Genomic DNA, 20607 nt, shown 5'->3' with positions numbered 1-20607 from the left:
GTAAAACTACTTTGTTGTTCTGCCTTCAACTTTTATTTATAAATGCATCAACACGAGGCAGCAGCCAACTACAAACAGAAGTTTACAAGAATACCAGGCACACTAAGGTGTGGTATAACTCAATGTTATTAGCCACAATCCTAAATCCCTGAAGTATTTTTTAAACTCCTTCTCCTTTCTATGTCCCAAAGTATCTAAAAGCATCGATATATTCAGTACAAACATGGAAATGCACGTCAGCTCCTATGAGAAATACAAGTTTTAGCACCAGAACTACCAGTATCTCTATAAGACAGCAATACCTCTAAACAGGTAGATTTACAAAAAAAAAAAAAAAAGTAAACCCACAAATAATAATCCTTTAAAAACCAGCAGGAAAATTAGGAGAATCCTTGCAGAAAAAGATTTTGTATGCAGTGCATCAAACCCCAGGTACCTCCCAGACAGAGTGGGAGGAGTGAAGCAGAATTCCCTCTGCTTCTCAGGGACAGCCAGTCTGGAAGCAGCCTCAGGAAACACGGCCATTCAGTCACAGGGCAGTACCACAGCATGTGGACAAGACAGGTGTCACTGGCAACTATGAAGCTGCAGCAGTCTAGGCCAGATTCTTTATACTACAGCGCTGGATCTTGGCTCTATCTTCAACCTTGGTCATCTGCTGAGAAACCTCTTTTTTCTGCAAAGAGTAAAAATAATACGATGTTACTGTCTACCACTAAGCGGAGTATCATTCAGCTTCGAGGAGAAAGCAGGATACATCCTACATAAAGCATGGCTGAGAACCAGGAAAGGGAACAGCGGCTGATGCAGCCCGAGCCTGGATGCAACAAAGCACTTTGCACAAAGCCTTGTGGCAAGGAACGAGGCCAGCTGAACAATTCAAAGCCAAGATGCCGTGTACGTACAAGTGCCTTTCTCGTTCGCATTTTTTCCAGCTTCAGGAACTCCTGCACCGTCAGGTTAGGAGGTTCTTTCTGAAGAGAAAGAAAACCACAGGCCGCAGTGTGTTTTTTGTGCTCCTCCCTGAAAAGAGGCGAAAAGAAAGAGAAAATAAAAGAGGAGGCAGCAGCTCCCAGCGAGCCACACGCTCTCCCTGCCGAGCCCCTCGGTTGCCGCCAGCGGCTGCCCCGGTACTCACAGCGGGTCGTCGTCGGGCTCCCAGCCCTCCAGCTCCTTGAGGCAGTAGAAGCACTGCGCCACGTCGGGGCTGTTCTCGCTGGGGCTGTGCACGAAGCCCGCCGCCGCCATCTGCGGGCACACGGGAGGCCGTCAGCGCCCGCCCGGCCCCGCTCCGCTCCCGCCGCCCCGGCCCCGCCGCCCCGGCCCCGCGCTCACCCGCTCGGGCGTGCAGGCGCAGCCCTCGGTGAAGGGCCAGTTGTGGAAGGTGGCGGCGCGGACGGAGTGGAAGTAGAGCCGCCACCCCTCGGGCAGCAGCTCCCGGCCCGCCATGGCCCCGTTCAAACGGCTGCGCGCGCGGGGCAGGGCGGGAGCGGGGCGGGCCCGCCGCCCTCACGGAGCCCTCAGGGCGCCCGCGCAGCCGGACCAAAGGAAGCCTTTTCCTTGTGGCAGCGAATCAGAGCTCGGGAAACAGTCGGGATTTGCTCCCCCGGTAGGAAAGGATGAGGTTCCGCCTTTATTGCTGGGACAGCCGTGCTTTGTTAGGCAGTGCTTGGCTCCTCGGGCAGCGCGGTGTTGGCTCCTCAAGCGCAGCTCGGGTGACCCAGCAGCCGGGCTCCCGAGGCACTAGAGGGAAGCAGAGGGCTGGAAACACCGTTTGTCCGCTTGTTTCACTGCGTACCTTAGAAGAACCTCACCCCTTGCAAAGCCACGGCTCCCACCCCGAGGATCTCTTCACTGCCTTTGAGGATCTGCGGTTAAACGAGGGACCTGGATAAAAGAAGGTGGCTGCAGCTCAGCAGGTGACACAGGGCTGTTATAACAGCGTTGTCACTTGGCAGTCCCTGAGGGACAAAGCCACAGAGCAAGGTGGTCCTCAAGATCTTCATGGTCACCTTTGAGAACACAATGCACAACCATGATCTTCTTCAGACTGCTTTGCATTTCCTAACTCTGTCTGGAAAGGAGGAGCTTGCTAAGGCCTGTCTGTGTGTGCCTGCTCTGGGGGTGCCCGTAGGGAAATGAGTTTCTTGCCTTGCTCAGCTGCCCACACATATCCTCTTATGGCCATACTGGAGTTTGCTAGATTCCAATGAAATAAGATGATGGAGAGACACCTTAATAAACAGTATGACTACAGACAAGCTTTTCCAAGGGAAGGGCTTTAATTCCATTCATAAAGACATATATTTCTTTTCTTTCAAATTCCAGCTAACTCATAACATTAAGAACATTGAAAATTTTCACAGTCATAAAACAGGCAGAAATGTGCATGGATGTTCGGGCACACAACCCTTGGCTGGGCTGGTTTTCCTTTCCACTACCACTGGTTTTGTGTTGGTGATGATGGACACTGGCTATATTAAAACATACTATGTGTCCCTTTCTCTTCTGTTACCAAAATGTAGACTCCACTAAGGCAATTACTGCTATAGTCAGGTAGCCAGCAGGTACACACAGCAGATTAAGGACAGAGAAGTCACATTTGGTGTGTAGCTCTCTGTGGGCTGGATGTAAAAGGACCATCCCAATGGATGTGAGCTGTAGTTAAAATGCCCAGCCTGGCCTTTGGTCTGTGCAGCTTTCTGTTCATCTGCACTGCAAGTCAAGCAGAGAGAAGCTGCTACATTGTGGAAAAGGACAAGAGCCACTACCAGAGAAAGCGTTTGAGGTTGTATTTTTAAATTCTTGGCTATTTCTATTTATTCTTTGCTAGGTGAGCCTAGGTGCTTCCAAGACCTAGATCTGGACCACCTCTGCCCTCTCCTCCTCCCTCCCAGCTTCGAGCAGACTGCTTCTACAAATCAGCATTTCAAACATCCCCACTGACTTTTGCTCTGGGTTTCTGCCGGCAGGAGGAGGTGGGTGCTGGAGCCTGTGAGGCTGCTCTGAGGCTAGAGGTGTGCCCAAAGGGCTGATCTGCAGACCCACAACCACAGAGAGGTGGAAGGATTCAAAGAGCCGATCTGGCAGCTGTGGTGCCCTGCCTTGCCTAGACACAAACGCACCTGACACCGTTCCTGAACACAAAACACGGCGCGCTACGAGAACCACACTGAGCACGGGGCCGGGAGGGCAAGGGAAGGGGCAAAACAAAGGAGTCTCCTCTGAGCCTTGCACTTGGGATAACAGGAATGCACACATCCTTCAGTATTCCTGAAACGTGGTTCCAGGACTATGGTTCTGGCATATGCAGAACTTTCCTAACATTAACATCCAGCTACAGGCACCAATACCTTATGTCCCTTCACAGACTCAAGACAGTTCCTAACAAAGCAATCAAACCACAGAAACACTGAATGGTTTAGGTGTTCATTTTTTGCTAACAAACAAAAACAGAGACAAACAACCTGCAACATTTTTTGGACAGGTTTCAAAACTTGAAATCCATGGGGCCCCTCTGAAGTGAGAAACACTTTTTTGTTTGGTATTTTTGTTTGCTAATGAGGCTCTCCAAAGTAACAGTGGCAGGAAAAGGCCCTGTAAGGAATTTAATTTTCCAGTGGTTTCAGTGTAGCCTAGAGTTGGCATTTCCAGGCCTCTCCCCTTGGAGCACAGGAATCAATCCTTTTGGATTGCATTTCTCCACACACAACAGCTCACTGCTGACATCCAAAGTCCTAGGGATAAACACACCAGCGTGTTGCAGCTCTCCTGTGGCAGCCAACATCCTCCACCAAAAGCTGGGGGAGTTTTTTGGATGGATTGGGCTTTTCCCCAGAGCCCTCCCGCAGCTCAGCGCCGCAGCCTGAGGAAGAAGGCGTGCTTGCACTCCTTGCTGTCCAAGGGGTAATACTTGTCATAAAAATCCAAAATGTACTCCTCGGTCTTAAATCCAAACTTCTGGTAGAGCAGCATAGCAGGGTTGCTTGCAGAGACGTGAAGGGTGACGTCCTTGCCCATGCAGGTCTGCCAAGGGAGGGGGAGAGGAACAAAAAGGAGATATCACTGCAAGAGAACGAGACAGCCTCTGGGGGAATGCGGAGGTGAGCAGACTCATCAGCTCAGGGATCCAAGGTACTGAGGAAATGTGAGAAAAGTCACAGGAGTTACCACACATAGCAACAGCAAAGGGAGGGCTGCTGCTGCTGCTGCTCCTCCGAGCCTTTGTTTCTGGGAAACGTGGATTCTCCGACAATGAAAGGTTTGGGATTGTAATTTGTCATCTGCCCATTGTAAATTACTAAAGTAATTGTTAATTAAAAATAATCTTGGTGTACAGCCCTGATCTCAAATACAATGGCCTGAAGAAAAGACAAAACATGCCAGAGGATCAGGCTCTGCACTCCTCCCTGTCAGCAAACAGAGCTGAGCTCTCTGGGACCGCCTGAGCACCTCTGTGCTGTCACGCTGGAATTCCTGCCTATCCCACCCAGCTCCTCTCCCATCCTTCAGGGCACAGCACTCGCCTCCTGAGAAGGCAAGAAATTCAGTTCAGACAGCAAATAATAGCATGGCTGAAGTTACCTTGAAGATCCTAAATTATTCTAACCAGCAACACTCTGATTAAGATGCTGAAATAATTTATTTTCTGCTTTCATCAAGTGATTTAATAGCATTCCATGTATATTGAGTGCATGGTAACTCTAAAGTAGGAACAGTAATACCCTCTAGGAAATCTCCAAGATAATACATTCAAGGGGAAAACTCTCAGGAATTTAGGGAGGGAAGGAAAAAAAGAAATAATTGGAAGCTGTTTTGGGGAAAAGAAAATTTGAATGAGATCATTAAGAAAATGCAGTTTATTCCTCTAGGACAGATGCATGAGAGGATAAATTTTGACACCAAAACCAGCCACCACTATTTGCATCAAACTATTTTCCTGTTAAGTTATGCTGTTCCCAAGAATTCAGCCCCAAATTCAGCACACTGATCCCAAAGTCAGCCACCTACTCTTAATCCAAGCAGAGCATCCAAGTGTCTCAAGCTACAGAGAGGAGACCCCAAGCCCAAGGAGGCTGGAGACTAAGGAACAGAAGGTCACAACCACCACTGTTCCACAGGACTAAAGCCCTTCTGCCACTGCCAGAAGGGCAGCAATGGCAAAACAAACCTCATGTGAGCCAAACATACAGTGCTGATCTCTCATTGCTAGCGTGCCTAATCAGACTCGGATCTCTCAAATCTGCTTGGCTTTTCTCAACAGGGAACTTCATGCAAGCAGGATTAGGTTAATTGATGTGATACATCCTACAGAAAGGTGTGAGCATTTTCTGTGGCTGACTTGCCAACTCCAGCATCCCACTCTGCTGGAGAGGGAAGTCTCTGAGAGTCCACCTGCTGGATCCCTACAAACCTTGGCGCCTGTTCCCACTGGGTGTTGACATCTCACATCAACACACTGAGCTGAGGGCAATTTCCTTCAACACTTGACACAGAGCTGCCTGGGAAATGCAAGGGGTGAGTTTAAAGAATATTGATGAGAGGCCTGTGTCAGCACTGCAGAGAGCTGTGCAGGTAGCAGAGTTACCCTCGGGCAGCCCAGGAGCACAAAGTGCTTTTCCAAACCAGGGATCACTTTCCCCAAGGCTCTGCCAGCACTCCCTACTTTGCTTGAGCCAAGTAAGAAAGAGGATAAAACAGTTTCAATGGTGAGTTTTTGTTAGTGAAGCTCATCTTGACTACAATGTTTCCCATCAGCAGCTCTGCCAAGAGAGTTCAGGGAGTGGTAAAACTGTGGAGTTGGGCTCTGTAAAAAACATATCTTACTCATCTTTACTCACAGTTAAGCTGCCTTTCCTGCAATTTAATTCAAGAAAGTCAGTGGAATTAAGACCACTTAAACTTCATTAAATCTCTGAATGAATACTGTTATTCAACTCCTTTAGTATCACCCGTTTAGTCAGCTGAGATTAATTTCCCAAGTATCCCTGTGGAACAAGGCCCATTTTAAACAATGAGGTTGCAAACACTCCATCATTAACTCAGCTGTATTTGAACCAGAGGATAAGAGTGAAAGTGAGTGATTGAGATCAGTAAGTGATTTAATGCATGGAATAACCTCCAGGTGTAGTCAAGAAAGCTGCAATAACTCTAACTGACCCTGCCCACTCTTACCTCATTTCCTCCCTAAACCCCCATTCACAGTATCCCTTGTACACAAAGTACTGAGCACTGAAGAACACAGAGCTAACCCCAAGACAGCTGAAGTGTGCAGGATCCCTCTAATTCTGAGGACATGACCAGGATGGCTGTTTTCCTAAACTCATTTTGACTTCCAAAGCAGGAGCTATTCCCCTCCCATAAACACTCACAAAAAGGGCTCTTACTCTCCAATATCTGCAGGTGTGCACACAAGGAAGAAATGAGAGCTGGTTCTTTGGCAGATTCACGGGATGATTCCATTTCATTACCTGGATAAGATGGTAAATCATAAAGGTTGCAATCCCAGCTCTTCTCCACTCAGGGTGCACCAACAGAAAAGAGATGTAAGCTTCATTGTACTTCACATCTGGCACCATAAAGCCAAAGGCAATGATAACTTTCTTGTAGAGGACAACAACGCTGAAGTCTGGGTACTGCAGGCACTCTGACAAATCAATTCCTAGGGAGAAAGAGAGAAACAGCAGTTGGAAGCACTGCAAACCAAAAGAAAAGTGTGGTTCAAATCTAGGAGTTTAAGGCTTTTTAGAAACACTCAATCTCTTCTTTTTTTCCTTTATTTCAAATTTGTGATAGCAAGAGACCACAGCAACACAGAATAGTCCAAGGTCCCTGCTAGAGCAGTCCTCTGTTACTACAAATGATGCAGCCACATTTCCCACATTTTGGGAAATCCCAGGGGTCAGGACACCCCGAGTGCAGGGGATGAACCCTGGCTTGGGAAAACCAGCTGCCTGCTCTGGTGCCTCCCCTGCCAGGTAAGCATGCAAGGGGAAAAAATGATACAACAAAACAGACAAAACAGTATCTGCTTAGCAGGGAAACTTGCATGGAAATACTAACAAAGCTGATTTCCTTTCAAATGACTCAAGGATGAAACTGAAACTTAACTCTCTTCAGTTATGCAGTATGCATGAAACTGAGCTTCAGCTTTGCTAGCATTGCCTGCTATGGTTTCTGTCTTTTTCCTCCACCCTGCAGCTCTTACTGCTGTCTCTTGTGCACACTCAGCTGGTTGTGGAGCTGCACTGTGAGCCTGACCACAGCTTCCAACGCTATCAAAACACTTGCTTTTAGCATGCAAATTCTCTTATCTGGGGATGAAGTAGCCTCTCAGGCAGTGGTGCTTGTGTGAGTCAGAGGCTGGACACAGAAAGAGACTCTGAGTTTGTTACCTTGCCTTATCACCGTGCTGCTGCAGTCCTAGAGTATCCACACAGCCTTCAGTACCAAGCAGTGCAGCTCAAGGCACTGAAGACTGACTGCCCGATAATTTGTGTGGACAGACCCAAAATGAGATGCAAGACACAGAGGACATGTGCCAGAAACGTTTGCTTCAGCCTCAAGTTGGCAATTGCAATGTATTTGGAACACAGGGTAACAAAACAGCAGAGTGTGTTTTCCAGCAATCCCTCTTGGTGAGAGACAAGACTTCAGAAGGCACCAGGCACAGAGAAATGGGTGAGTTATTGCTCCAGAGTAGGCTGGGTGGAGCGAGACGTGGGAGGGATCGATTGGCAATAGGGAGCTGTGTTAATTAAGGCAAGGCTGCCCTGCCTGTGGAGTGCCTTGCAGCGTGTCTGGACAGAACACTCACTGCCCCAGGTGCCTCTGCAGGGGTGCAGTTTCTCCTGTAGGGAGATGCTTAGCTCAGGATGGTTCACCACTGGAGACACTCCCTGCCAGGGAGAGGTTTCCCGTTAGGGCACCAAGGCACTGAGACAAACAACACCTGGGAATCTCTCTACCTGGAAACCTAGTTCTGCCTTGGGAGAGGCAAGAACAGCTCTGAAAGGAAGGATTTGGAGGCATAAAAGAACTAAGTGCTGGCTTAATGATGCTCACCCAGTTGCATATCCCTGCCTCCCACCCCCAAGCTGTACCAGCTAAACCCTTTGCATCCAGGTTTTATGTTCTGCATCACTTCCTCACTTCCCTCTCCTGCTAAACAGAACCAAGGTGCAACAATCATATCCCAGCATCAGAATTTTTTTCACCATGGAAAAGATTTGGATTCCTGTTTGGAGACTTGACAGGAGTGTCAGCTTTCTGATTTAATGATGAACAGTTCACAGTTGGGTGGAACACACCCATGCTCCTTATGTTAAATAAAACAGGGTGAGTCCTGAAGAACTTAATGAAGGTGCAACCCAACTTGGCCAGAACTTCAAATGCATTATCAGGAGAGGAGAGACTATGACAAAGCGGTTCAGCCTCTGCTGGGATTGCAAGTGCGTCTCACAAGCTCTCAAACAGCTCGTGAAAGGAAAGATGTGCCAGGTTGTTTCCCCCCACACTGTGCAATTTGCATAATGAGAAGCAAAAAGAGCTCCCATCCTGACTGGGGCACATGGGCACTGCTGAACTACAGCCCTGTTGAATCACCACCAGCAAATCAAAACACAAAGCCAGCAATTACCTGGAATAAAGGTGTGTACTGTTTGCACTGGCCTTTTCTAAATTAGTCTGCTGCGTTGTTTGCTGATCAGAAGCTGATGCATGCAGCAGATGAACATCCCTGTTATTATTTCAGAACAACTAAAGAGTGCAGCCTTGTAACCGCCCCCAGAAAGGGTGGCCATTGTCCCCAAAGAACCTGCAGTTCCAGAAAGGACACAGAAAAACACAAACCTAACCTTCCCACGGAGGCTTGAAGAAATAAAGGACATCACAGCAGAGCCTACAGCTGTAAAAGCAGTTCACTGAATCACAGAATAAGCTGAGTTAGAAGGGACCCTCAAGGATCAGAGCTCAGCTCCTGGCCCTGCACAGGACAGCTGCAAGAATCACACCATGTGCCTGAGAGTGTTGTCCAGACTCCTCTGGAGCAGGCTTGGAGCTGCAACCACTGCCCTGGGAAGCCTGTTCCAGTGCCCAGCCATCCTCTGGGAGAAGAACCTTTTCCTAATTCCCAACCCAAACCTCCCCTAACACAGCTTCAGAGCCATTCTATTGGGTCCTGTCATCACAGAGGAGAGATTGGTGCCTGCCCCTCTGCTCCCCCTCCTGAGGGAGCTGCAGCCCACGATGAGGTCTCCCCTCAGTCTCCTCCTCCCCAGGCTGAACAGACCGAGTGACCTCAGCCACTCCTCATACGACTTCCCAACTTTCACTCTGACATATGCAGCTTATGGCTGCTAGGAAGAAACCTTCTCACAAAGGTAATGAACAGTAATCTCTGGTATAAAACTGTTGATTTCAACCCCTGATTCTTGCAAAACATTTCACTGGACGCTTAAGTTTAGTTAACTACTAACCTACCTACAACTCCTATTAGCACCTATTTTTCTAAGTGCTGTGCTAATTAGGGCCTAATTGCCCAGTTCTTCTCAAGAGACAAAGACACCAAATCCACGCCTCCACCTCAAACACATTCCTGTAACATCAGATAAGGGGTGTCTAAGAACCAGCCAGACACCAACTGAAATAAAATTTGGCTCAAGAACATTTTTTTTTTTCTGAACAATACCACTTCTTTCTTGGAAACCCAAGCACTGGAGGAATCTTACCAGGCCAGAAGAATTCGTGACACATGGAGTTTATAGTGGGGATGTGATTAGGGCGAACATAGCAGTAATCAATGGGTGCTTCTGGCTCAGCCTTCCAGTTGAGATCATTCCTGTGTGGATTTGCCCGGATTTCTGCCAGCAGCCTGAGTTTTGGAGGCTTTGTCTCATAATCACGTCTGCCAGAAAAGTGAAAAGGAAACACAAAAAGCAAGTGAGCAACAACAACTGCCACTGCAGCTAAATGGGTACTGCCCATGAAATATCTTCTGTCATGCTCAACTTTAGGAAAATAAAGAACAGTCTCCCATTCATATGGGGAAGCAGCCCCAGGCTCAGCCAAAACACCCTTGTGCTAGAGGCCAGGACACTTGCCAGACCCACAGCACGTCCAGCCAGTCTTTCCTTACAGCCTGAGCAAGGAAATCACAGCTCTGACCCAAGAGCAGGTGCAACTTGCTTTAAATGGCTACAGCAACGCCCTCTCTGCCCTTGCCCCCTCTTGGAGATTCCCCTTCCCAATGCAATCCGTTCACTACTCAGCTAAATCCAACACTATCCCTCCAGGGTTACCATGGTGCACTGGGTTGTACTTTGAGGAGGAGTGAGGAGCACTGCCCAAGAAAGGTGTCCTCTCCGTGGGCTGGCGGTGCACAAGCCAAGAGCAAGCTCAGACCCTCTGTACCTGATGTAAGGCTTAAGGACACGGGAGGTGTAAGGGCTGACAATACTGTGGTCTGCCAGCAGGTCCTCCGAGCCTACCAGGCGGTACAGGAACTTGCTTGTCTGCTGGCGGTATCCCTTCGTGGCGGGCAGCATCGTCTGCATGCACAACAAAGGCACAACAATTGCAGGCAGGTCAGGCAGAGACTGAACACATGGAGGGACAGTAAGGGCCTCTCAGTGTGACAGGGTGGATGGAGCACGGTGGTGCCACCTCTGGACTCTGCTGAGCACTCCCAGATTTGGAACCCAAACCTAAAAGTGCTGCAGGTCATCTCCCTCCTACACACATGGAAGAGCACCCACCTGTCTGGGTACTTCCAGGCCTCCAGCACCAGCATTTGGGCAGGGCTGGAGTACAAACACGGTGACATTTGTGGTGCTGACACTGACAGATAGCAGTGCTGAACCAGCATGTCCCAAGAAGAAAGGGACTTAGGAGAGCATTGGTGGGCACACAGCCACAAGCCAAAATGAGTCTTGTTCACGTGATCCTTTTCACTCTAGGGGTCAGATAACCTCAATGTGACACTGCTGGCTGCAGCAAAAGCTTTAAAATAACCAGTGCCAAAAGCTAACTTAGATTTGGGAACACCCACCTGGTATCTATCCAAGATCCTGAAGTCCTGGCTAGTAGTTCTATATGTTGCTTGCCCTACTGGGGACCTGGAGACACCACCTTCTTTGGCTCCATAAATCCCATCAACCAGGAGCAGTGCAGCATTCACAACCTGGTCCAGGTCAAAGAGTGGGAGCCCTCTCTCCCTCTTGGCCTGCCTGACCAGCAGCTTGCGCCTCAGCCTCCGGGCCTCTGGGGTCATGCTCAAAGCATTGGGACAGGCTTCCAGTCTCTTCAGCAGCAGCTTCTCCTCATAGATGCTAACTGAGGTGTGCTTGGGAACTCTGGGTTTGGCATCCTTCTCCAGCTGTGACTTCCCCTTGTCTCGTCCTCTCACCTGCAAGGGTGTGTTTGACTCTTCAGGATCTTCACTGTCACCTTCCATCCGTTCTGTTTTTTCTTCTTCACTCTCCACCTCTTGCTTGATTTGCTCAGCTGTCTTCACTTTTTTCCTGCTTGCTATCATGGTGCCAGCACCAGCTGTCCCACTGGGAGGGGGCACATACTCTATTCCAGGGTCTATGACTCCATCTCCTTCCATCTCCTCATCATCTGTAGGACAGAGCAAAATAATTCGAGGGAAAGAAAAAATAATTTAAACATCAAAGTCTCATTTCAAAAACGGTTATCACAGCATTTTCCTGGTAAGGAACAATAATGTGGGTTTACCCAACACATTTCATTTTCTGTGTACTACCAGATCTCCAGATTTTGGATGGGAGATGCTGAAAGGAGTCCAATTTCAGGACACAGAATCAATCCTGCTCCTAAAGTGTCTTGTAGTTTGGCACCTGGAAACAGTGCCCCTCCTGAGCTGCAAGCACATGTTCTTTGAGGAACGTTAAGCTGCTGAAACTTGCCAAAGCTGGGAAACGAAAAAGTCAAGCTGGTGAGCTGTATCTTCAGCTAGCACACTCTCACTATTCTTCCCGTCACCCAGAAGACTTGGCTCCTTAAGGAACTGAGCTAATTCAGCCTGTATCACTGCTCTGCAATCTCACTGAAATTTAGCATCCATTAATCAGCACAATCAAACTTATAAAATACTGGGATATTACCATGGGAATAAAATTTCTCCCATGAAAAACACTTGAGACAAAACTAGGCTTGCTACAGATAACAGTGTTATCTGTGTTGCAGTGAAATGCTTATGCTGAGAAATCCAGCAGTTGCTGTGTGAAGTCTACCCACTGTTTATTCAGGATCTCTCAGAAAACAACAATGGGGGTTTCTTCTGACCTTAGAAGCTGGTGAAAAAACTATGGAAAACTGATGCAGTTCGTTGGGGGGTGCTCCCTAAGCTGTATGTTTTGCTGGTAGCAGCAGGCAGGCAAGGAGACCACACAGCTTCTGAGGGTGCTAATTAGATGAGGGTTTATTGGGGGTCCCACCCCTGGGAGCAGCATGGTTTCTGAGGGGAAAGGGGGAGGGAGAGAGGGAGAGCCTAGGAGGAAAAGAGGCCAAGAGAGAGCAAAGGGCTAAGAGGCTTCTCATCTCCTTCACACAGTTTAACAGGGAGATTCAAAGTGGGCACAGAATAAGGCTTGGGCCAAGGGGATTACAGATACATGATACTGCAGGGGAGGATCACAGCCTTGGAATAAACCATACATTTTCGAGGGGTGAGACAGAGCAAACCATTTAACTAAAATGTAACACCACAAGTGGACTATGCTAGCAGCTATCCAGGCTGCAACAGAAAACCAGTTAATTCTCACTCTCAGCTAAGACAGAATATTGCCAGTTACTTTCCATCTCATCCTGAAAGGATCCTGCACCGCACTGGGAGCTTCCTTTTTACAATATATTCCCAGAAAAGCACACACAGTGCATCACTGAAGGAAGCCCATGGTGGCTCTTACCATGGAAGAGCGCCTGTGGTGGCATGACGTCGGGGATGAGATCCGCTTCCGAGAGCAGGCTGGGGGTGGCCGAGTGCGAGGCGGGCGTGCCGGGAGCCGAGAAGTCCAGGGACGGGGAGGGCGAGGGGCTGGTCAGAGGCGTGCGGTCGGACGAGCTCAGCGAGGAGAAGTCGATGACCTCTCCCTTCTCCAGCACGATGTCGGGCCGGCGGCAGCGGCTGCTGAACTTGACGGGCGTGGAGGAGGTGCTGCGGTCCAGGAAGCCGGCTGCCTCCTTCTGGGCTCTCCGAATGTCCTTGGCTTCCTGAGTGCGGGACCTCTTCTCCTTCAGCTCCATGGCTGACTCCACTGGATTGCGGCTCACGCGCTTCCGAAGGCCTTCCACGGTAATGATGGGATCCAGCGGGGGCTTGGAAGCTGCTGCAGAAGGAGTTTGCTTATTCTGAGCTCCTGCAGTCACCGGATTCATACTGTGCAGTCAAAATCACACTGACTACTGAGCTTAAAAGATGGGGTTTTCAAAGTGACCAAGAAATTCACTCTGGGACACGTAGCATTAAGCCAGTGTATGACTAAAGCCTCGTTAAAGCCCAAATTTTGTTCCTCCACACAGAGGAGAATTTGCATCTAGTGACAAAAGATAAAAGACATTCCCCAGGGTGAAGAGAAGTGGGGAAATTGTGGATTTCAGCTAAAATAACCCAAAGAAAACCACTCTGCACAAGCCTCAAAACCCTGTAAGTCAGCACAATGGAAAAAAGTAATAAAATATAACAGGCCCCTCACTCTACAGTATATGCCCCATAGTTCTCTTCAGTCAACCATTACAGCAGAAGAAAACTAAGGAGCTGTCCACAAACTGGTTTAAACTGAACTTCTCTCACATCTCCCAGCTCTGGCCCAGCAAGGAATCTACACACTACTGGGGACAGAGGTACCTTTTGCCTTCAGTGCAGATGCTGACAGCTTCTCTCCTTCAGGCTTCAGTGTTGGGGGCTTGTTATGAACCAGCTTCCACCATCCTGGTTCTCCAAATTCCTGTGCCCCCGAGCGGAAAAACAAGGGGCTCCCCACAGAGAGACAGCCAGCAACTGTGCTCCACCATGTTGAGGTCTTTTTCCTGTGGTGGGAGAGAAGAAAACAATGCTTAGGTCCCCACTCACCAGCTGTGCTTCCATCCTGGACAGAGTGTTTCTGACACACAATCACTGAACTACTCCTGAAGCACTTTTTTGGCCCCTTGGAGGCAGGGAGCTGCATTTAAGCCTTTCCCTCTGCTGGGCAGTGCACTCTTATTGGGTGCCTGAGCATTTTTAGTTCCTTTGGGAACTGGGGACAGGGCTAACTAAGATGTCACTTAGAGAAGAGGTGAGAAGAAGTACTGAAGAATTGCCCTTGTAGCCAATAACTGAGGTACTCCCTTGGACTTTGGAGAGTCAGGCTCCTGGAGCAGAGTTGTCCAGAATCTCAGGATTTTTTCTTGCCTTTGCACACCCCCATATGCAGAAACCTCTGTGCTTGCCAAGGCTTGGCTGAGTTGGTGTTCATTGCTGCCCAGGCGCTGCCCTTACACACCTTGAGGGACTGAACGCCAAAGGTGGGGGATCAAACCCAGCTGCTGCAGCTCAAAGTCTGGAGTGTTGCAGTAAATCTGGATAAACTGCACTTCAGTATGCCAGGGAAGATCTTTGCACAGTTTGTACTGCTGCACACACGATTCAGCTGTCTCTGTTCCTTCAGTGGCTTGTCCAGGCAAGCGGGAAGGCTGTGTCTGAGGCCAGGAATCACTCTCTGAATTTTAATCAGAGCAAGGAGTGCCCAGTTCCCAGGGCAAGTCTCAAAAGGCAGCAGCAAACCCTGGAAGGCATTGGTTCCCTGAATGAGGGACAATGGGCCACCAGCTGCCCTCCTGTCAGGGTCCCTGTGGCTTCCAGAGAGGACAAATGCTAACATCATTTCTGAGAACAGAGCAAGCAGGCACAGACAAGCACTGAAAGCAAAGCCAAGACCAAATCTGGTAGGAAAAAAGGCCAGATCTTACGACAGAGGAAATCCCTGGGGAAGAAAAGAAGCTGTGAAGTCAATCAAATCTACAACTTCCAAGGATTGCTCAGTTCCTTCCCTGCCTTCACAGCACACACATTAACAGTGAGGCCTGGGTTTGACAGCTTCAGCACGCTCAGAAGAAATGTGCTGTTCACCTGGAAAATGAAGGCTACCCTCCACCAGAGGGGCTCCTACTCTGACAGTGTGAAAAACGTTTCAGTTGTTTAACACCTACTATGTAAGAGCCATTTCATTAAGATCTGAAACAATCTAAAAGGTGAGGCTCAGTTCTTCTTGAAGAACTTGGTCCTTTGCAAGTTTTATAGCCAAGGAACTTGGCTGGATCACATTTCTGTTCCTAAAGTTTGGCAATACCAGGATCAGCCCACCCATTGTGACTTGTTTAGAAAAACTCAATTCTTTGCAGGTTCACATGCTGCCTAAAGGAAGATAAGAAATAATCCAAAATACATGCATTTGTATTCCTTTTGTGTGACATTCCTGGGGTTGTTTTTCCCCAGTAAGAATTGGCAATTCTTTCTCAAGTGTACCCCCATGACTGCATTCACATTTTCGATATTAAATCCTCCCTTTTTATCACTTCTAAGGCTCAACAGAGATGTCACCAAATTAACCAGGATTCTTGTCCATCTGTATAACAGGCTTTAATTCCTTTGACTCACCAACCAGACCCTCAGGAAAATATCATGTCTTTACCTGTTCCCTAATAAGAAAGTCCAGTGTTTCTCAATAAAAGCACAAATGTCTTCTTTCCATCTGAAGTACCCCTGCCGGCCCGTTCCTTCCAGAGACAAGTTGTACATTGCCAACATGACAACCTGGAACAGAAAGTGTTGGACACAAGTGAATCCCTTCTGCTTTTTCTGCTGAACAGACCCCCACAGATGCCACACACACACAGATCTTTGCTCCCTCATAAATATCTTATTTTTGCAACATCTCATAGGCAACTTCTGCAATCCATCTTCCTGGTTTTGTGCTGCCTGTTCTTGTCTTTCTATTGTTAGATGCACATTCTTCCAGAGATTTCTCCATCCCAGGGGAATAACAAGCTGCCTAGTTATGCAGGTTTGTGCTGAGACACAAGAATTGTGCAGCTCTTGTATAAATGAATTACAGTACAGCTGGGGTCTGAATGTAATGTGGAGGTAGGGAAACAGTCTTTCAAATAAATAAAAAGAAAGTCACAAGTAATCCTGCTATCCAATACATCAGAAACACTGTGACAATGGTCTTTCACACACTTCACAACTACACTCACTCTGACCTTTTACATACCCAAACTAAAGGGCAGCTTTGAAAAATATCTCATCTCCTTTGAGTAAATCCTAGGTGACCAACTGTTAATTACGTTTACTTAAATAATTTCAATTAACTTATTAGAACAGAACTAAAGTCAGCCAGGCTAGGATCACCTTTCAACAATCACACAGCCTTGGTTTGGCACTACTTCCAATAACAACTTGCATTTCACCCTCAGAGGAGTCTGAGATCTGCTTTTCTCAGGGAGATGGGTCTCCTCACAGTGGACCTTGGCTTTCTGGGATGCATTGTCAAAGCTGTCAAAATGAGGAAATGTGGACAGTTTTAACGTCCCCTTCGCCCTATCTCTACCTCTCAGTTTGATAACTGGGATTTTGTGCGTTTTAAAGTCACGTGGGACAATGTCTCAGGATGTCAAAAATAATCCTCTTTTCAACTGGCTGAAGATATGGATTTGTTAAGGCCACATACTCTGAAAAAAAAAATCCAGAAATCACTGTGCCCATTCTTCCTGCTTCAGGTAAGTTAGTTGGACCATTTCTCTCAATTCCACTTACCCAGAAGCAGCAGCAGCAGCTCTGGCTGCTGGAAGCCCAGGGAGGTGGTCACAGCTTTCCTCCTCACCCATTTTCATTTTGTCTGCCCCTTCCCCATGGCACTCTGGAGAGACCTGAGCAATGCCAGAAGCCTTTGCTTTCCCAGTCTGGAATCTGGTGAAACTCTGCCAGTCTGCCAGCACAGAGCCCTGCCTAAACTAACCTTTTTCCCTGCACTGGCCACCACAAGAAAGCAGTGCAGGAGTTACAATCAGTGTCTCAAATTACCCTACATGACAATAAGGCTGAGTGCCTATGGGTAAGGATCAAGGAAAAGCCAATAAGGCTGATATTTTCAACAGTCTGACAGCTTGTCCTCAGGACAGGTGGCTTCCTGAGCTGGAAGATGGGGACAGGGAGCAGAATAACAATCCTGTCATTCAGGAGGAAGCAGCTGGTGACCTGCTGAGCCTCTCAGATGCTCACAAGACTATGGGAGCAGATGGGATCCATCCTAGATGCTGAAGGAGCTGGCAGAAGAGGTCACCAAGCTGCTCTGCATCATTTACCACCAGTCCTGGCTCACCAAGAGGGTACCTGATGGCTGGAGGTTGGCCAGGGTGATAGCCATCCCTAAGAAGGGCTGGAAGGAGGATCCAGGGAGCTCCAGACCTGTCAGCCTGACCTCAGTGCCTGGCAAGGTTATGGAAGAGATCATCCTGAGTGCCATCACTTGGCACCTACAGCATGGATTCAGATGGGACAGGTCCCCAGATGATCTGTTCAGGCTGGACATTAGGAAGAATTTCTTCACAAAAAGAGTGACTGGGCATTGGGATGGGCTGCCCAGAGTGCTGGTGGAGTCACCATCCCTGGAGGTGTTTAAGGAAACCCTGAATGCTGCACTCAGTGCCATGGTCTGGTTGACAAGGTGGTGTTAGGTCATGGGGTGGATTTGATGATCTCAAAGGTCTTTTCCATCCTAGCTGATCTTGTGATATTTTATGGGACAACACACCATTACAGGCTCAAAGAATGCAAACAGATGTTATGTTATTTTGATTGCTCAGGTGTGCAAATGACTGGAACAGTGAATTCCAGCTAGTGCACAGGCAGCCAGGTTGGAGCTTTATACCCAGGGAGCTGGCAAGCTTTCTGTTTCTATGTTGCCACCTCACCAGTTTTACATTTTCTCAGACACAAAAAACTGTTCATGCCTAGAAGCCAAATTGCATTTATTTTGCTTTTCCAAACCTGCTTGAAGCCATGAATTCATGAGCAACATAAGGGGAAGGGAAAAAAAAAAAAGAAAAGGAATGTGGTTTGTATTATTCTCTTTCAATTTCCCTGCCAAATGCTGAAGTTCTCATGTGCAGGCAATCCTCAGCTAATTAATTTCTGAAGTTCATGCAAATGGTCCTTTGTTACCAATACCTGATCCTCCTTTTCCAGGTAGCATGTACACAACAACCAACAATTTCAGAAAGTCCCACGGCTGTTCTGCTGGCACAAACATTTCACTTACTTGTTGCCATGTTAATCTCAGGCGTTCAAACTGCTCCTTCCCATCTTCTGAGCAATCAGAGCAAGTAAATCTGAAAAAGTTATCTCCTTTGAGGTAGCTGAGCTGTTCTCTCAGTTGACCTAAAATGAAAAGGTCAAAGTCAATCTTTTGGCCATTTTATAGGAAGAAGTGCTGCAAACGAAAATTGAATTTCTTCCAAGATCAGGTTTGTCTGAACAAAAATTACAGAACCACCTGTAAACCCCCATGCAACCAAAGTTACAGGTCTTAATTCCATGTTTCTACAGCAGAGGAAAAAGAAATCAGGGCTTCTACACTCACCAGGAGTTAATTTACACAAACATGAACAATTGAAAAATGACACCGGAGGACAGAGAAACACTGTTAAGACTAGAGTGTTTCTGGAAAGTCCCACCCAAAAGATGTTTCTCTACAAGGATGTCGTCTTTTTTAATGTATAATTTTATAATTTTTAACATATGGATACCCTGCTTCCATACTGAATTACAGAATTCAAGTTGCAACTGCATCTGATGGGGGGAAAACCCCCTCACACTTGGTAAATGAAGAGAATTTCTAGGTGGCAATTCATTGTAATAAAGTGATTATTTGCCTGAGCGCAATGGCCACTTTCACACGAGACATGTGGACTCTCTAGAACTGAATCATTAGGAAACAGCACAGTATCTCCCTTTGGCAGCTCGTTTACTCTGCACGTTTGTACGTGGCTACCGTTGCTTTGCAACTGGCCTTTTCTGCTCCTTGGATTTGTTCCACAGCAACTGCAGAGAGGAGCATGTTTGTAAAATAAAACAAGTTGAGTGCTAAATCAAGTGAGAGTGTTAAATCAAGTGCTCCACGTGAGATAGCTCATGCTACCTTTAAACTCTGCTTCATTTTTTTCTATTAATACATTTCAAATTAATATTTCCCTTTAGTACATAGTAATTAAATAGTCTGGTGCTGGTTTCATTACATTAACACCTAAACATTCACTAACATACCTTGAGAAGAAATTGTTACACTCTAAATTTCAGCAAATCCTAAGAAGGCAAAAAGGGCAGCTCTGACATATCTGCACGGCAGGTGCCACCTAAAAAGTTCCTTATTTCTAACCACAAACAAATAAACAAACCCCACAAACCTCCGAATCAAATCAAACAAAAAAAAAAAGAAAAACAAAACACCAAAGCCAAGGTGTTTATCACTATCTGGCTCTTAAGTGTAATAACAGACCAGATAATCCAGAATTTAGAATGTAAAGCTGTCTGTTACACCCCTAACAGCATATATCTGTGCCAGAGGAGAGGCAACAAATTCTGCAGCTTGCTCCTAACACCCCCCAGGGCTGGCTGCTGAAGGCTGGGCATGTTTGTAAGCGAATTTAAATTCACATTATTGGGAAAACATTAAAGTTGAGGGTTAGCCATATGCTCCACAGATGTGACAAATCAGCAGAGAGGGGAAAAATGTAACACACAAAAGTCCTTTTCGTCCCCAGAGCTTTACAGCAAGGATCACTATCTGAGTGAGCAGAGAGGTCAGGTCGCTTGGCCCAAGCCCCCAAACAGCTGCAAGAACTGTGAGGGTGGGCACATTTCTGAACTTTGATGTTCTCTAATAATTGAAGAAGACAGTTTGACTTCCTCGGAGAGCACCAGCTCTGGGACGGCAGTGTCTAACACAGCCCCTGCCCTCAGGCATCACCCACCGAGGCAGGACGGGGAGCAGCCCAACAAGGTGCGAAACAAGAACACGGGACAGCACAAACACCTCGCAAACACCCAGCACGGCCAGCACCACACAGCCTTACTTGCTGGGATCCACTTCTGGCACTTCTCACAGTAATAGGACATCTCCTCCATCCAGGACGTTTCCCCCTCGTCGCTGTTCAGGGAGTCCCCGCTCTGGTCGTGCGATAAATCCACGGAAGCCTGGTCCTCGGACTCCACGATCAGGAGAGTCTCCCCTTCCACCTCGCCCTCCTCCAGCCCCTCGGAGGTGGAGGTCCTGGTGGCTTCATCGTCGTGGCGGCTGAGCAGCCCACCCATGTGAACGTTGTTGGCCATCCTAGAGGGAGCCTGCCCGACAATGAGCTGCTCCTCCCCAGCCTCGGACGCGGCACAGCCAAGCCCCCACAGTGCGAGTACCGATCGCAGACCAAATGGGTTTGTGTCTGCCCTACAGCTGCAGAGGCTGGATTATAATTGATACAAAATAAGCAGTCTTTGATAGATTACCTCTGTTTGTTACAACACCTGCAAGGAGTGAGACGCAAACGCCCTCC

General features: G+C 47.8%; 2 protein-coding genes and 1 non-coding gene across 4 annotated transcripts; all 3 read right to left on the bottom strand.

Moving 5' to 3' along the window:
• Positions 1–374: 374 nt before the first annotated feature.
• BIRC5 (baculoviral IAP repeat containing 5) lies at positions 375–1699 on the bottom strand. Its single transcript, XM_066546253.1, has 4 exons — positions 1336–1699; positions 1139–1248; positions 906–1023; positions 375–676 (listed from the first exon to the last, which is right to left on the bottom strand). Exons 1-4 carry the CDS (start codon positions 1447–1449, stop codon positions 596–598), a joined length of 423 nt encoding a protein of 140 aa, XP_066402350.1. The 5' UTR covers positions 1450–1699; the 3' UTR covers positions 375–595.
• A 564-nt stretch (positions 1700–2263) lies between these two features.
• On the bottom strand, positions 2264–20590 carry KAT14 (lysine acetyltransferase 14). Of its 2 annotated transcripts, none has more exons than XM_066546250.1 (10): positions 20134–20590; positions 18321–18439; positions 15693–15814; positions 13868–14049; positions 12930–13349; positions 11048–11619; positions 10411–10547; positions 9729–9904; positions 6471–6661; positions 2264–4026 (listed from the first exon to the last, which is right to left on the bottom strand). In XM_066546250.1, the coding sequence occupies exons 1-10, from the start codon at positions 20387–20389 to the stop codon at positions 3853–3855; spliced, it is 2349 nt and encodes a 782-aa protein (XP_066402347.1). In that variant the 5' UTR covers positions 20390–20590; the 3' UTR covers positions 2264–3852. The 2 variants fall into 2 exon arrangements, with proteins under 2 accessions (XP_066402347.1, XP_066402349.1); XM_066546252.1 differs by having other exon boundaries at positions 12930–13346.
• Positions 6823–6985, bottom strand: LOC136555300 (U1 spliceosomal RNA). Its single transcript, XR_010783458.1, has one exon. It is a non-coding gene; the product is annotated as a U1 spliceosomal RNA (small nuclear RNA).
• Positions 20591–20607: the final 17 nt, after the last annotated feature.

This window comes from Molothrus aeneus, chromosome 3 (genome assembly GCF_037042795.1).
Source record: "Molothrus aeneus isolate 106 chromosome 3, BPBGC_Maene_1.0, whole genome shotgun sequence".
In the NCBI taxonomy this organism is placed as follows: domain Eukaryota; kingdom Metazoa; phylum Chordata; class Aves; order Passeriformes; family Icteridae; genus Molothrus; species Molothrus aeneus.
This window is presented reverse-complemented; position numbering and strand designations above follow the sequence as displayed.